Source organism: Podarcis raffonei, chromosome 3 (assembly GCF_027172205.1).
Source record: "Podarcis raffonei isolate rPodRaf1 chromosome 3, rPodRaf1.pri, whole genome shotgun sequence".
Taxonomy (NCBI): domain Eukaryota; kingdom Metazoa; phylum Chordata; class Lepidosauria; order Squamata; family Lacertidae; genus Podarcis; species Podarcis raffonei.
The window spans coordinates 40,510,597-40,528,491 of NC_070604.1; the positions used below are offsets into that span (position 1 = coordinate 40,510,597).

The following is a 17,895-nucleotide window of genomic DNA, read 5'->3' on the forward strand; positions in this document are numbered from 1 at the left end:
TTTCTCAAGAAATAGGAAAGATCCGGCGAAGGAAAAGACTGCAGGAAATAGTTAGGCACTAGAGGGCACTCTAATCTAAGAAAAAGAATAATAGGGTTAGGGTGAGTTGAAAGCATCACTATAAAAACAGACTTCAAAATAAATACAACCTTTTGCTACTTTAGTGATGTGTCCTATTCCCTAAATAATATGGGATATCTCAGAACCCTAACTCCGTAATAGTGACGGATACCTCAGAACCCTAACTCCGTAATAGTGACAGAAGACAGCTGTTGGCTTGTGCTCTCAGGGCAGCAGAAGCAGTGGAATGGCACTCAAACATTGGCATGTAGTTTGGCCCAAAAGCAGTTCTGCTTAAAGTATTTACTAGATAAGGAGTTGGGAAGCATTATTAGGACTGCGCTCCTATATCTACTCTGAGAAAAAGTCCCATTGAACTTGCTTTTGTGTAAGGCTTTGTAGGATTGCACCATAAAGATGAATGAGCAGAAATGGCCAGTTTCTTCAACCTGGGTGTATTGATCTTCCTTAATCAGGCTACAGGCTGAACCTTTTGCAAACCCTCACATTACTACTGCCACCCCCCTCAGGTCCCTGGCAAAAGAATCCACCAGGCACACTAGGGCAAAATTAGGGGAAATCCAGGAAGCTTCAATGATAAGGGGTATGCCAGTCAACTTGGAGGGAAATCAGAGAACAATGCTGCCATTTTTTCTTACTAGTGTTGCTCTTGGCCTTCCTACCAGCTTGATGACCCCCCCCCAAAAAAAAGAGACTCAATAAGAAAGCATTGCAGAGGCATCCCAGGCCTACTGTTATCTTTTTGAAGATCTTCCCTGTGCAGAAGTGGTGATTATGCTTCTGACTTGGCAAGTGCTGCTTTGGGAGAGAGAGAGCCCACAAATGTATTGCATGCCCAGGTGCAGGGAGCCTGTGCCTGGCCAGGGCCCAGTGAATGATGACAAATAAAGATACAGGACAAAGTATTGGGTTCAAACAGACCACAACTTTATTGATTACAGATGTATGTAGGCTTTGGTGTAGGCAGTGGGTATGTACCCTAAATCAGTCAGCTCGACTGCAGGTAGAATAATGGTTCAGTTGGCCCTGGGTTAAGGGTTGCCGTATGATATACATCAGTTGCAGGCAGTCATACCAGGACTGCTATCTCGGCATCTGGACAGAAGCAACCCCTCTTGGATCCCTTTAACAGGGTACCCTGTTTTTTTATAGAAGGGGACTGACTCCCAAGCCCTGCCTCCCACCAAGACTAAGGATCCAACCCCATGCCATATCTGCCAACAAGTTCTGTCAGTTTTCCAGCTGTTGTTGGAATCTAATCCCTCTCAGCCCCAGACAGCATGGCCAGTGGTCAGGGAGGATGGGAGGTGTAGTCTCATCGACATCTGGAGGACCAAAGGTTCCCTCGCCCTGTTTTAGGATAAGATAGTACAGTGGCACCTCGGTTTTTGAATGTAATCCATTCTGGAAGACCATTCAAGTTCCGAAACTTTCGAAAACTGAAAACTCAAAACGGAAGCCTCAAAACAGAAATCTCAATATGGAAAACTCAATACGGAAGCCACGTTTCCGGTTTGACTTCAGAGGCACGTTCGAGCTTACAGCGTTCGCGTTCCAAAACGTTCATCAACGGAGACGTTTGAAAACCGAGGTACCACTGTATATAAGTTTATTTTTTCTTCTTAAATAAATTACATAAAAATGTACTTACTAGTGAAGCTCTTGAACAATATTCAGTATCAAATCTGATATTATAATCAAACAGGAAGAGTGGTTGAGGTTTGGGGTCCAGGCTTTCCATCTGGCAGTTATATATGAAAACAAAACAGTTGATTATGAGAATACCTCATTCATGGATTTGAATCTGGATATTAACTTTTATTTCAAGCTCATTTGAGATTAAGGTCAATATTTCTTTTTTCCGTGAATGTTGTTTGGCAGAGACTGATCAATCCTGGTGATTTCTATGAAAGTGCACGCTTGGCTGAACGTGCCAACAGTTGAGTAGTCTTTAATGAATCCATAGCCAAGATTCCACTTCACTTCTCACAATGACTTAATTTCCCTCCTGTACATTGTTGGATTGCTCGGTTTCTATTTAAAGTTCCATATGGTGAAAACATGTTATACATTGACACATGCAAATAATATTTTTACAAAAACATATAACTGAGTACAGGCTTTATAGATACAGTGTTAATAAGCTTACAGGGCTTAGGAATGAGCCTTATCTGGTATTAATTAAAAATCTGTGATGAGTATAATTTCCTAGTGGGTGCTCCTTGGAAGCACAACTAAATTCACAAGTGTGAATTGAGAACTTTGTATACAGTGAGTTTTTCTTCTTTTTCTGAGCATCAGTTTCACCCACCCTCTGTCTCACTCTACTGACCATATCACAGTCTATTTTGGAATATATTGACCGGTGGGACTGCTGCCTGAAAATATGGGGGAAAGCCATTCTTTATTCATGCTATCCCTTACACATGTGCAAAGAGCCCCAGTGGATTACAGGGTGGCCAACTTTTATTTTCAAAATATTAATGATATGGGGGTAGAGATGGATTGAAGTTGGGCAGAAATGGTATATCAGCTTTGGAGCCTGGAATAATCTGGGTGGGGTGGACTTTGGCAGGATTTGGAGCTCAGTGCCTTTTGGATGCTAGTACTTATTGCCTGATATAACATAGCTCTTCTGGTCAGGCCAATCAAATAATATCTGGTTGGCAACCCTACTTGTATCACAACAGCTACAGTCTTTAACTTACTTTAATCAGAATATGCTCAGTAAATTAGATTTTGCTCTTGAACTAGTGCCTAAAATTATTCTAATACAGGCAACTGTAAATTCCTTTTTAAGTGTAGGAGACACGCCCCAAGAACTATCTCATACCGTAGCTATGCAAGGTTCAGGGGCTAAATGCTGTCCTGGGCATATAAGAGTGCCATAGTTGTGAAAGAGACACATCTTTGTATGTGTGCGAGTTGAGAGATGGGGCAGCTGTGTTTTGGAGCCCCATATTCAATCTGTGCAGCTATATGTCAGCTTCTAGCATGCCGGCTGAGGTACTTCAAGAAGTGCACGACCTGCAAAATTTGCTATGTGAAAGTTGCACCCCCCCATTTCTTAGCATACTGATGTTTGTTTTTAGTCAATTAAATTCTAACTGGCCAATGGTCAAGGTCTGTTGTGAAAAGTTCTAATCAAAAACCATCTGCATTTAAATTGTATTCTGCTGAACAACTAACCTACACACCACAAGGGTTCACTGTTGTATAACTTTTTATATTTTTCAGTTAGAAGTCTTCCAGCCCTTTTTTGTTTCCTTAAACCTTCCTCCTAGTGTTACAAGAGGAGAAGAGATTGTTTTGGAAGTAAACCTCTTTAATTATTTGAAAGAAGGCACTGAGGTAAACATTCATTCATTTGTTCATTTTCTAATATTAGGAGGAATCCAATGGTGTCTGTACGTGAGCAGAATGGCCTTCTCACACAACAATTCACATTTGTTCTCTGCACCCTTGCCTGCATGCACCCAACCCTCTGGAGCAAACTTGTGTGTGTGTAGGGAGTGTAAGGTGAGGAGAGCAAGAGGAAGTCCTGTTGCGTGAGAGGAAGTCCATGCACACAATTTTGGATTTTGCCCATGATGTCTTGTAGTTGCCTTATCTTTGCTGTTGCCAGCTCTTAGTTAACCTTTGCTGGGGTAGTTCATGGTCTTGCTGGAGCATGGATTCAGAGATAGACTGTTTAAGTCTATCGGTTACTGACCCTAGGGGGTGGGGTGGGGAGTCATTTTGCAATCGGATTTTGTTGGTTTTTTTGATTTGGCTTAGGCTGTCATCCTACGCAGATGTTCTAAGGAGTAAGCTACCTTGAACACAGTAAGAATTGCAGCTGAGTAAACATGCATAGAATCATGCTGTATGGATGGGCTTGGACAGAAGCGCAGATTGAATTTTGATGCCAATTGGACTGTTTTTGGTACAATACAGAACGTTATAGCTAAGTGTGGCTTTGCCTTAGCAGAAAATGCCTCCATTTGCACAAGTTTCACATGTTATTTTGCTTTTGACATTTACTCTGCACTTCTTTTCTCTGTCCTATCTCCTGGTGTCATATTTGTCTCACTTTCCATTCTCCTAGTTCCCAGTTGCCCACCCCCTTCTTTCTTGTTTGTGTTTTCTTGAGTGTTGCTGGGTACTCTAAGGTTGATGTATCCTGGCGGGCCCACCCACGTTATAATTTGTAGTAGTCACATCTATGTGAAATCCTTTCTGTGCCTCCTGGTAAATGTCACATTAAATGTCTTTGCTAGTAGCACAAAATATATGTTAATTAACCACTTTTTTATAGGTTACGGTGACCCTTGATACAAGTGACACCTTTGAAATCCTTATTGTTTCTAATGATATAAATGCCATGGGAAACCAGCGATCAGTATGGGTACCAAGTGAAGCTGCAAAGACTGTTATTTTTCCGATCAAGCCAAAGCAAATTGGAGAGATTCCCATCAGAGTGACGGCGATATCTCCCATTGCTTCTGATGCTCTTTTACAGAAAGTATTAGTGAAGGTAATTAAAATCATTATTTACACAAGCTGTTTGTCGGATGGATGAACCACTTTTAAAAGTTGCACACAGTTGATAATTAGTTTTAAGTATTTACGGGAAGTTTCTAAAGGGAGTGATGATCTGAGTGTTGTAAGAACCCAATTTGTGCTTAACTCTGGAGCTGTGTCTAGGTTCTGCATAGAACACGGAAGAAACATGGTCTCTATGCGGACAGGACAAAACTGAAGTGGGAAGACAGAATCTGATGAAAGGATTAGCAATATTGAGAAGGATAAACTTATTACTACAGGAAAATAATGATTCTAACAAATCTCATGTTGAAGGTTACATAATTAATATCTCAGCCATAACACATTTGCTGTGAAATAAGTTTCCTTGGTTTCTGAGGAAATTACATTAATGGAGCACTGCTTAGTACTGATATATCTAAAACCGGTGATAGTCAGTGTTTGCATTTGAGCATAGCTTGAGATAGAAGAATCTGTCAATTTTAGATTCTCTCTGTTCCTCATTTTTCCAATATTAAGTTCCCTTCTCAGCATGGTTAACCAATATGTCTGAACCAGGCCACTCACACCACAGCTTCAGGTCTGCTGTTCACTTCCAGACCATGAGACTTAAAGCACTTATTTCTGCACATAAAGGTATAATACACAAATACTAGAACTGTTTTGCAAAGTACGTGGCGCATTAATTTAGTAGATCATTGTTTATGAAGTCAGGCATGTTTATACAGTATCTGAACTGGCCCTTAAGGTATATTTGGGTTCCACATGAACCAAGACTAACATGGAAGTTGTGCACCACTTATAAACTACAGTGTTAAGCAGTATGTAATTGCAAATTGTTGAAATAAAAATGTGAAGAAGCTTTATGGTTGCTTTCTGCACAAAAATAGGCTTAAATTGTGCTCCTTGAAAACCTTCGCATTAAGCTATTATTAGGAAGACCCAACTCTGTTGCAGAAAACTTCATGGCAGAAATTTATTAGTCTTGAAAAGAGTTTATATATTGTCATAAGATGCAATTTTGATAACTTGTTATTCAAAATTAATACTGCACATCAGCTCTTGTGAAGCAAAAATCCTTGGGGATATGCATTGTTACATTTTTGCTTCATTTCCCAATATCAGCACTGCCAATGCAATCCTATACAAATGTCTACTCAGACATTATTTCCATTGAATTCAGCGGTGCTTAATCCCAGCTAAGTCGATACAGGATTGCACTCTGAGATCTGTAGAGGTCCCTGATATTGGGAGAAGTGCACAAAGAACTACCGTACCTAATAACTTTTGGACATGCATCTAGTCTTTGTTTATTTTTTCACAGGCTGAGGGATTAGAACAGTCTCACTCAGAGACAATTCTTTTGGACCTGTCCAAAAGAATAGGATTTGAAACAAAAAGACTGAACTTCACTTTTCCCTCTGATGTAGTACCTGGCAGCGAAAGAGTGCAAGTCACAGTTATTGGTAAGCATTTCACTCCTCTTACATTGTTTCATTTTGATGCCTGCTGGCAAATAAAAAGTAAATATGAAACTGAAATATCAGCAAGAGTGTGCTCTAATTGATTGCTGAATTATTCAGCATGCAAGTTATTTTGTTACTGGTATGGTATCATGACTGGTTTTGAATAGATAAATTATCCCTTGCCTGTGAGAATAGGTGGAAGTGTTCCACGTCAGTGAAAAGGAAATGCTGTGCAGGCTATTTCTCATATAACCCATTAATTTCATCCTCCTTTTTTATTGCTAACATACAGTGTTGAAAACTGAGATATGAAAGCTAGGAGCTAAATGGCACCTTAAAGCTAGGTTATGGGCACAACAACGGAATGTCTAGGCACGCTTTTTTATAACAATAATACAAAGCTGAAAATGAATGAACTGCAGCTAAAATATTATTTTCATTTTTCACATGGTCTAATCCTTTCCCTGCCCATCACCCTAATATTCTTAACAGGGTCTCTTGTCCAGTCTTCAGAGAGTATCTGGAAGTGGGGAGCCAGAAAAAAGTCCTCCTTTCCTTCCACACTGCAGCTCAGAAACTGCTTGGGCTAATGAAATTCCCTGTTGCAAAATGTGCCTAGAACAATGGAAGTTTCAAACACTGCTAACATACTAGCATAGCTCTGTAGAGTATTGTATACCTGCTGGACATTTCTGGGTTTTTTTGTTGTTGTTGGTCTTCAGTTTTATATGTTATTACCATCAAATTTTAAAAAGACATTGATTTATTATATTTTGTTTTATGTTGAGCTCCTAGTGGTCTCATATCCAGGAGATTAATCAGGTCTGCACTTGGTGAATTTCAGCAATGCTGCAGCTCAAATACTCTTGGCCCATTCCCTAGACTCACATTATCAGCAGAAGTGATAAAGTGTACTGCATATGTATGATAATTTCAGTTATTGTTTGTCTGCTTCGTTGAAGTGCATGAGTATATTAGGGTATCCTTTAGAAGTGATGCAAAGAAAACTCACAAAGTGATTAACTCAACCTTCCACATTTTTCTACTGGCGTTTCCGTTACGTTGTCTTGTGAACTGTATCTTTCAGGAGACATCCTCGGCCCCTCTATCAGCGGTTTGGAGTCACTGATCAAGATGCCTTATGGCTGTGGGGAACAGAATATGATAAATTTTGCACCCAATATTTATGTTCTGGACTATCTGGCCAAAGCAGGAGACCTGAAGCCCAGACTTAAATCAAAAGCCATGTCATATATGAGAGAAGGTAAGAATCTGTTTTTGGAGAAGAGCCTGCCATTTATTGTGGGTTTCTATTAAGGTTTGATGGGAGAAATCATTCCTCCTGCATGGATTGCTTTCCTTTTTCCCTTTACACGCCTCAGATGTGTGATGGATAGATAGAGGGGAGAATGGGCAGAAAATTGCAAACACTGAGACAATTTTGTGAGCCCTGAAAGCTTGCCAGTGGCAGCTGTCACAATAAGAAATGACCAGGACTGTAACACCTCCTGTAATGTGTGTAACAAGGTAATTCAAATTCTACATTGCTCACACACATGGTTTAAGCATAGTTCTGCAATAAACTCAGTTTAACTGTACCTTTGGAATCCTAATACAACTGGAAACATAAAAGATAAAAAATCTGAAGAAGCTAGTTTTCTCACCCAAAACCATATTATCTGTTTCTTCTTTACTTAAGTAGAGTTGCGACATACACAGTCCTGACTTCCAAACTGCTCTTGCACCACACAGGTTGCTTCCTTTTTGAACACAATTGGGCAGATTTAATCTCCAGTGTAGGACTGTTGACTTTGGTACTGTCATGTTACAACTAAATTTGGACTTCCATCCCAGATCAGTCTCCCACAAAGAAGGAACAAAGGCCACCGACAACTTGCTTTGCTGAACTCCATGGGTTGTATTTGGCCTGACAACTGACTTTGGCCACCCTAAAGTTACACAGTTAGTTTCAAAAATAATGAACATCTGTTTTTTAAGCAACTTCTTTGAAGTTTGCAAGCAATCTGTCACTCCCTGTAGATTGATTTATACTATCATAATGTTTTTAACTTCTCCAAACATTAGTTTCATTAAAGCTATTTTTAAATGAGTCATAACTGTATTGTTAAATTTGTCATTCAGTGATACACTGTTTAACTTAAATCATGCTTGGCTTTGGGATTTACAATGTTTCTTTGCAGTCTTTTGCAGCCAGAATAAAAGCTATCATGGAATAGCTTTGATTTTAAAATAGAAAAATACTTCTCTCCATCTTGTTTTCTTTTGTTTTGTACAGTTGCTTCTTATGGTCCCTTTGGAAAGGCTTATATTTATACATATTCTTTTATACATCGTGATCATAGTCTACCCAGTGTAGCATAAAATAAACTTTATATCATATGTCTGAATTCCTAAAAAGTACAGGTTCCAAAACAACCTTTACAAATGTTTTTCTATACTTTGCTTGATGATTATGAATAGCTTTTTGTTATGCTACACTGTCAATAAAAATCATCCAGTACACCACCTTTTTAACATTTCTAAGTTGGAACGTCTTTGAAAACAGTATACAATGTTCCTTTCTAAAGCTCGCCTAAAAGTTCAATCCTACACACTTTTGCACTGAAGTAACTCCCACTGTATTGGAAGGTGTTTGCACCCTAATGAGTGTGTTTGGGATTGCAGTTCATACTACAGTTTCTCACCCATACTCGTAAATGACTCAGTGGCCATTTCATGCATTACATTTGTAAGGTGTGCTTTTTATTTATGGAAATAACTGCTGTAAAAAGGTGAAATGTCAATGCAACAGAGACAGGTATTGTATAGGGACACTCATCAGGAAATAGTGATTGGCAGTAGATTATAATTTTTTTGGGTGTATGTTCGTTGACTAACCCAGGTTTGCTTCTTTCTGTCTAAACTGTGAAATGTCTCTGGTGTGTCCTCTGTAGTTTATAATAATTGCTTCCTGACTGTCCAGTGGATCCATTGGTTCTCACTTTTCTTTTGGTAGGGTCATAGCATGTAACATGTGCTCATGACACAAAAGTAGTCCCATTAAGGTAAATTTGTGTTTTTCCTACATAGGAGATTATCTCTAGCCAAGTTGATTGTAAAATATGAAGTGACTCTAAATTACTGATTTACACACATTGAGATTATGTGTTGTATTCAACTAAGTTTTACTCTAGAGCAGACCCACCACTTAAAATTAATGAACACAACTAAGTTGGGTCCATTAATTTCAGTGGGTCTGCTTTGAATAAAACACAGTTGAATACCACCTTGTGGTTTTATTCTAACAGCCGAGTTATTCCTAAAGGCTAATTCATTTGGTCATTTGATCACTTCATACAAGTATTTTTTTAAAACACATTTTGAGATATGAGTTCCTGCCAGGTGGTGTTTATATGGGTTGGTGGTTTCAGTCTGTAAACTGTAGGGATTGACTCTAAGCAAAAGGCATTACAAACATTTTAGCTTTAGTGCACAAACATGGTTCTCTTTTGGCCAGTTTGTTTTACATCTGTGTGTGTGTTGGGGAAGTATAATGGTGGTAATATGTAGTATGGATGATGTAGTTTAAAGTGCAAACTAGGAGAGATTATGCTTCCAAGCCCAGCCCTCTGATTTTATTATTTTCCTGCTGTTTGTTAAAGGGGTGCTAAGTGAATTGCACCCTTTATCTGGGTTGATTGATTTTAATTTTCCTAAATGTTTCCACCTCTGTCTCACTTCCAAAAATGCACTGGGTTGGCTCAGCAGGTGTGTTTTACGCCAGACCAATCTCCCTGCCCCCTCACCCCCTCTCTCCTGGTACACGACAGTGATCCCCACCCGCCAATTAGATAGTGCAGCTGCTCTGTTCTACTTGGCAAGCTTCTGCCCACTTCTTTCTTCTGCTGATTTTTCACTTTCAGATTGGGAGCAGAGCTAGCATAATATATATGGGATTAAAAAACAAAACAAAATCCAAGACTTAAAGAATACTCAGGAGAGATAGATATATGGGACTATCATGGTTCAGATAACATGGGTTCTGTTAGTAAGATTACACAAGTCATTCACTTTATTTGCTCCCATGCACGCTGAAGAGTAAAATGTGAGTGCGATTCCCTGAATACAGTTTTAAACTAGAAAAGTATATTTCACATTTCACTTTATCACATAAGGTCCCTGGGTAAGCGCTTCTCAGAATCAGTTTGTTAGCAGTGGGAATAATAATTGGGCTTCATGATGAAGGAGTTAAGTACTTTGCCCCTGAAGCTTGCTAGCTGACCTTCGGCCAGTTGTCTTCTCTCAGCCTGGCCTACCCCACAGGAGTGTTGTGAGGATAAAATGGCAGGTGGAGTGGGATATAAATGTAATAAAAAACATAAATCAGTATTTGAATTCTTTCTGTATAATATTCCAATTCAGCCTCCCTTTACATTACGTACATCAATTAGTGCATCAGCTTTTTGATTATCTGAGACTGTAAACCCGCTGTAATAAGGAATTTCTCATAGATCTTGCTTTTTATAAGACACTACTTTGTAGTTGAGATGCATTATTCAACCAAGCATGAGTAGCTGTTTGGTTCCTATAAGGTTTAGCAATTAGTCTGTAGTGGATGCCTAGCTGGGAGGTGATAAACCTATTAAATAAACTTAGCCCAACTGTCATACGATGCTGTTCTCATCTTTCATTTCTCCAGGATACCAAAGAGAGCTTCTGTATCAAAGAGATGATGGTTCTTTCAGTGCTTTTGGAAACAAAGACAACTCTGGCAGCACGTGGTAAGTGTTCAGTAAACAACGTGCATCTTTAATAGTCTTGAAGTTAGCAAGATGCATCAATTATGTTTTGGTACAGCAACCACCTGCCAAAACCAGAGTCATGTACTAGTCAAGTTATTATAATTCTTAGAGCTGGATGTGTACACCCATGACTCACATCCTAGGTCCTCGTATGCAGTTCTTGCATATTACCCAGAAAATGTATAAAATGTAGTTGATGTCTGCAGATTCCCCAAGGATGAATATTACAAGTTTTAATAGCTGCACAGCAAGTACTAGGCATAAAATGCACATACAAAGTCACTAAGGCAAATGGGAATGGTTGCACCTACAGGCTAGTAAAGCTTTTCTTCTCCCAACACCAGGCCATGTTGATGCTAAGTTTTCTGCTGCTGTATTTGCAGCTAGATCATTCATCTGCCTTCCCATCTTTCACCTAGGGGCATTTGCAGGTGTTTGCATGCAATACTGCTGCTCCTTTGACAATCTGATTGTTGTTGGTGGCAAGGGGAAAAAATAGAGAATTTCTGGATGCCAAGTTCTTGTTTTGGGTCAAGTAATCTTGGGTGAGAGAAGCCCACCAGAGATTTAAAATTATGCAGCAAAGTAAAGCATAGGAATATAGGCTGTTAGACCTTTAAAGTATGCTCTGTTGAGTTCCTTCCAAAGTCCCCCTGTTCCCCTAGCATAGAAAAAGACCACATGTTTGGTAAGATAGAAATACTTTACTTACAAACTCTCCAAAAGTCAGATTCATGTGCTTTTCCTTAGTTAGAAAACACAAGCAGTAATTGCCTTAGCTACAGTGGTGAAAGTTCCTAAATTATAGAGATAGGAACACAAGAAAGGCTTGTTAGAGCCATGCAATGTTAGCTGCAGCAGCCAGTTCAGACATCACACGTTAAGCTTCTAAGGTAGACAGTGGGACAAAAATAGGCTTGATTACCTTCCTCCTGAGGTGAAGGGAAGTGACCTAGCTAAGCCTGGCAGGACAGCTTACTCTGTGGCATCAACTCCTTCATGCATTAATTAGAGTTATATGAGGCTGGTTATCCCTCAAATGTGTGGGTCTGGGTGAGTGTCGTGGGTCACTAAATAATTTCAGGAGAGGGGTGGAAAGTGAATGATCTGGCTTTAAAGGTTGGAATGCTTGGTTGCCATCTGCTACGAACTATTGGAGGATGAAGCATTTGTTCTGACTTCACACTGTAGTTCTTGCATTGTAATTTGGCATATCCGTGCTCTCTCAATAGAAAAAGCTCCTGGCTATTTCCAAGTATTTCTTTTTAAGAGCTGCTTTGCATGTTTCACACTTGAGAATTTTTTCATAATGTTGTAGAATATGCCCTAAATACTTTTATTTATTTATCTGCACTCAGAGTTTGCATTTCCACTGAAGAGCACAGAGGAGCTTACATATGGTTCCCATATGGTCTCCTATTCAGACAGTTTACAAGGCCAGACATGTTCATGAAAATATGTAATAAACAAATTGTACCAATTGTATGCAATTAGCACATGCAAGGCTTGTTTTAAGCCTTCCAGTGCATATATTTGTGATATTTTCTTAAACACATTGTGCAAGTTAAATTAAAGAATGGGATCTGTGGAAGTGTTTAATTCCTACATATTTATTCTTCACTTCTCCCTAGGCTATCGGCTTTTGTGTTAAGGAGTTTTATTCAAGCTCAGCCATTCATAGATATTGATTCATCTATCCTGGAGACAACAGCTGCTTGGATTGTTAGACACCAGAAGCACAATGGGGAATTCCAGGAGCCTGGGAGAGTGCTGCATACTGAACTGCAAGGAGGAACTAACAGCTCTGTCTCTCTTACTGCTTATATTATGACTGCACTATTAGAGTACCAAACAGATAAGGTAGTTATAACCATAGAAGCCAACTCCTAGGAGCTGAGGTTCCTTTGGCGCCCCTAATAAAATATTTGAAGGGGCCAAGCCTCCCCAAAGTTGACGGGTGTTGGTGAATGTGTCCATCAGACCAAACAAGGTTGGTCAGTCCTGATTAAAGGAACAGCTAGACAAAGGGCTTATCCACACTTACTTTTCCTTTGCTTTTTCCAGGCAACGGTTCGTAATAGCTCTGAGATTGAGCACCTCCTTTTTTTGTTCTGGAGCTTTCCCTGAGAAACCTGCTCTTTGAAGCTGAATTGGAGCAAGTGTTAATCTGCGGAAAACCTGAATTGATGTTGCTCTAATTAAGCTTTAAAGAGGAGGCTTTTGTTGAGAAACCCCACCTGGAGGCAAAAGGTAAGTGTGGATAAGCCCAAACTCTGTCCAACTTGGGCTTGCATGTTAAGAAGGATCTATTATATTTCTGTTAGACCAGGAATGGGTTATCTTCATTTTTATTTTCATTTATCTTCAAAATGCAATTTGCATTTCCCCTTTCATTGCATATTTTCTGTTGTGTGGTTTGCATGATCTGTGCTGGAGGTGGGCAAGGAGCTATACAAGGCACTGAAATCTCCCCATCTCCACTAAGCATCACCTGAGATTTCAGCAGGTCTTGCCCAAACCCTTTCAAGCATTTTTTCAGCCATAAAGGCTAGAAACTTGCTGTTTTTAAAAAGAAAGCTAAGATTCTCAGACCGCTGGATTTATGTGATCAAGCCAACATTCTCTGGTTTTTTGTAGAATTACAGCATATACACAACCCTGACATTAATGTATGAAGATTGCAATTTAACATTTGCTTGGTTAAAGGGAGTTCATAGCTTATTTCATATCTTTCTTTCTGCAGTATGATTATGCTATAAGAAAAGCACTGGACTTTCTGGAATTCAAATTAAGTGAAGGCATATCAGATAATCATACGCTTGCCCTTGTGACTTACGCTTTATCGCTGGCAAAGAGTGCGGAAGCAAAGCGAGCTCTGGACCTGCTGAATGAGAGATCAGAACATCAAGGTAGTGTAAGACAACTGAATTTACAATTGCAGATGGTACAACCACTATGGTAGTACAGGGTTCTCATACTTTCTAGCCCCAGGATCCATATGACATAACTGAGGTCCACCAGTCATAAAATGGTGGTGCAGGGGCCAAACCAGTCACAAAATGGTGGCAGATGGAAGCAGAATTTGGCATGGGTTTTTCCCTCTCACTTTTTAATTTCCTTCAACACATTCTCTCCCTCTTTCCCATCAGAGGAGAGAGATCTCCCTTCCCTTCCCTTACCCCAAACGTGTCTATCTTCCAGCCATGGCACTTATTGTGGGGTGAGGCAGGCAAGTGAGGAGGCACTGGCCAGGCTGAGGCCCACCTGAAAGTGGCTTGTGGTCCACTGGTGGATCCCAACCCACTGTCTGAGAAACGCTGTGTTAGTATAAAGAAAGTGTCAATCAAACCTATAGAACCTGAGATACAGCATTATTTATAACGCTCCCCAACAAAACCCTAGTTATAAAGGTGGTCACTGTTTTTAATTTTGAGAATATTAGGAATGCTTCTGGAACTTAATTTGAGCTTTGTAGGCTTCTCATTGAATAAACAAAAAGTAGATTACCGCCTTTCTTTTATTTGACAAGTCCATAAGTTTTTATTAATTTGCCCATGCATGCATCATACTCATTTTCAAGTGGCACCTGCAACAAAATGTTGCCGTGTGGAGTGTTCCTGTTCAGGATTCTAGCTAGGCAGCCATGCTCTTTTCAAAATAATTGATATTTGAAATGGTTGACTGTATGTGGACTTCAGACTATTATAGTTTCTTAGTTGTGAAAGGCTTCTTATTATTATTATTATTATTATTATTATTATTATTATTATTATTATTTTGTTGCTGCTATGTGAAAAGTTTATTCTTCTTTTTCCAGAAGAACTCAGATTCTGGATATCACAAGCTTCTCAACTGTCTGATTCCTGGCAGCCTCAGTCTGTAGATATTGAGGTTGCAGGCTATGCTGTTTTGTCTCATGCTAAACAACAGAGATTATTAGAGGGGATCCCTATTATGAAGTGGTTAAGCCAGCAAAGAAACCACCTGGGAGGCTATTCTTCTACACAGGTTAGAGAGTCATCTTTACAAAATTTACTGTTGTTGTCTTTTCATAATTAATATTAGTCTTTTTTGTGGCTCCAGCCATGGAGTTTCTCTTTTAAACCTTAGACAGGAAACTTCGAAAAGCACTGTTTTGAACTTGTGATAAATTAACTGCTTGGTAATTGGTTTCTAAATTGCAAGGAGTTCATTTGTTTTTGAGGATGAAAGGAAGAAATGCTTGATTCTTCAAGGGAGCCTGTCAGTACCTTCTACAAAATGCATGCCAAAGCCACAGCCTGATTGCTAACAGGCCCAGAGCATTGTCTGTGGACAAATGTTGCAGCAAAGTAGGGTTTGATGTGACCAAGACATGAATGGAGAATCCCACCTTGAGTTCTGTGACGAAAGAAAGGTGGGATAGAAGTGAAGTGAAATGAATTCATTACTGATGGGTATTTGCTACTTGGAAAAACCATTTATCAAATCATTAAAACCTAAGAAAACACTTAACAGATTGCTCTTTGATAATTAGAAGGCTTTCCAATTGGTCTCTTCCAGATCTCTTGGGAGGCTTCCATAAAAATGAGTGTGAACAAGTGTGGCATAGTAGATAGAAAACTGAATTTGGATTGAATTCAAAACTGAGGTTAGGTCTGAGTGTACTCCATAATGATGTTTGACCAATTACTTTATCTAGGATCATAGAATTGTAGAGTTGGAAGAGACCATGAGGGTCATCTAGTCCAGTCCTCTTGTACTCAACTGGGGCTTGAACCTACAACCCTGAGATTAAGAGTCTCATGCTCTACCAACTGAACCATCAATATTTGCAACAAACTGGCACAGCCCATTCCATGTTCCATGATTGTTCAGTGTTAGCATTCCAATTCCTGCAATTATCTTTATGCAGCAGTTTCGTTTCTCATGCTGGCCGTTGCCCTCCCTGTCCCTTTTCCTTATTAGAACTTTAAACTTTTGTATAAAGGTGACTTGTCAAGCATTTGTCATGCAACCATTAGTTTTTAAAGATCAGGGCAAATACTGTCTGGTGCTCTGCCTAGCTTCTTTGGGCAGCAAGCAGAAGGAACAAGGAAGTCCACCACCCTGTTCAAGTATTCAGTCTGGGTGCCAATGCATATGTGAAGAAGGGAGAAGGAAGATTGCATCTGCCAGCCTCATCTCCCATTCCTTGTGTCCATGGGTCCTATGTACTTACATTCAGCTATGAATAGGCTAGAACAGAACTCTGGCTGGCTATAGCATTGGTCCAAACTACATGTTTGGAGCAGCGGTTCAGAGACTCCTGTGTGTCTCAGCTCAAAGAGCAAAACAATCCAACTGTTAAGGCAGGCTGGAACCTACTTACTTTAGAGGCATCCGTATTAAACAATTTGTTCTTGCTTCTCTATACAGGACACTATAGTGGCCCTGCAGGCTTTGAGTGCCTGTGCAATGCTTACTACTGGCATTGAAACAGAAATGGATGTAACAGTCAGTCCATCTAGCGAAAACGATCCAGTTGTGTTCAGAATTAATAATGAAAACCGCTTACTTCTCAAGACCAAAGAGGTACTGTAGTAAAGAAGCCCTTCTGTTTTCAGTGCAGTGCATTCAGTTCATTGTGCTTTTTTGAACATGCTAATACTCACCATTGTTTTTAGGTTGCAGCTACACAGCCAGTGGGAGTTACAGTTTTTGCAAGCGGCCGTGGCTTGGGACTCTTCCAGGTATGTGATGTTGCTTTTGTGGAACTTTCTTTTCAGAAGGCTATTTGAACTAGAAACTACGTTCAGAGGTGGATTTAGGGGTGTGCGATTGGCTCACCCGCACTGGTCGCTGAGCTAACAGGGCGCCACAACAGTGATTTAGAACAGAAGGCGGGTGGGGGGTGCCAGATTTTGGCATTGCACAGGATGCCACTGAAATTTGAAAGCCCTAAGTCCACCATGGCTACTTTTAAGTTGGATTACATTTTCATTTTCAAAAGTGGACTCAACATTATGTGAACTAGGCCACTTACTAGAGTCCCTGTGACTTAATTAACTTGGATTTTTCCAGTGTGTTTTATCTGCCCCTTGTACTGGACTCTCTTAAAGCGCTCTATCATTCAATTATAACAATCATATGATAACTAGTAAGGCTGTCCATAACATAAAGAATCTATGGCTTGGTTTTTAATTCCTGTGGGCAGATGACCTTCACCCAATGGAATTTTTCCATCCCTTCCCTCTTATGAGAGTATTTGTGTTTGGCTACATTTATGTTTGGTATCTGCCACCATTTGTAGATGTTGCCAGAAGAGATAATGTTGTTTGTAGTTTGAAGGTGGCAAGAGTGCAGAATATAGGTTAGCGTAGAAATCCAATACCTTTATCACATACTTTTGTCTTTAATTCCCATAGAAGGTATTAAACTGAGTGCATAAATTACATGAATCACTTTCCATGATGACTTGAATTCTGTGCAACAAACAAACTAATCTGCAGCAGATAAACAGTAATCAGCCATTCATCAGCTGTAATTCAACACTGGCGGAAGTCGAAGAGTAAACTATATGTTATTCCTGTAAAATCTCAGTAAGAGACCAGAGCATTGTAAATTGGAATTATTCTGGTGTGTGCATTTTCATAAATGCTGTTTCTGATTACCATAAAGTTCAAATGTGTTTGAGAATAATTTCAGTTCCAGCAGTGGAGGCCAAGAATTCTGTCAGTATCACAGAAGGCAATTGCTTGCTCATCCATCATATTTGAAGGTAGTGGAGTTAGCAGGAATTGTTTCCAACAACAGTCAGACTGCTAAAAGTTAACAACAAATGCAAAATATCACAAGCTTCTTTTTAAATAATGAACCTATCAGACTAATTTTAAATCTAGAATTAATCAAACATAAGCATTCTGTTATGGGTTTAAATTTATTGCAACAATAAATTGACTTCAAGCACTAAGTACATAAGGTACGCGGGTGGCGCTGTGGGTTAAACCACAGAGCCTAGGGCTTGCTGATCAGAAGGTCGGTGGTTCGAATCCCCGCAATGG

At 39.7% G+C, this 17,895-nt stretch overlaps 1 protein-coding gene across 2 annotated transcripts in view; it reads left to right on the forward strand.

The window, feature by feature from the left end:
* Nucleotides 1–17,895, forward strand: part of CD109 (CD109 molecule) — a 63,794-nt gene that overhangs the window by 30,488 nt on the left and 15,411 nt on the right. Inside the window, exons 20-29 of one of the 2 annotated variants that reach the window (XM_053381276.1) lie at nt 3,319–3,432; nt 4,379–4,597; nt 5,930–6,071; nt 7,159–7,335; nt 10,771–10,852; nt 12,505–12,733; nt 13,617–13,782; nt 14,691–14,881; nt 16,271–16,426; nt 16,519–16,584. In XM_053381276.1, coding sequence (XP_053237251.1) covers nt 3,319–3,432; nt 4,379–4,597; nt 5,930–6,071; nt 7,159–7,335; nt 10,771–10,852; nt 12,505–12,733; nt 13,617–13,782; nt 14,691–14,881; nt 16,271–16,426; nt 16,519–16,584 — 1,542 coding nt within the window. The remainder of the gene's footprint in view (nt 1–3,318; nt 3,433–4,378; nt 4,598–5,929; nt 6,072–7,158; nt 7,336–10,770; nt 10,853–12,504; nt 12,734–13,616; nt 13,783–14,690; nt 14,882–16,270; nt 16,427–16,518; nt 16,585–17,895) is intronic. The other variant, XM_053381277.1, reaches the window with a different exon arrangement.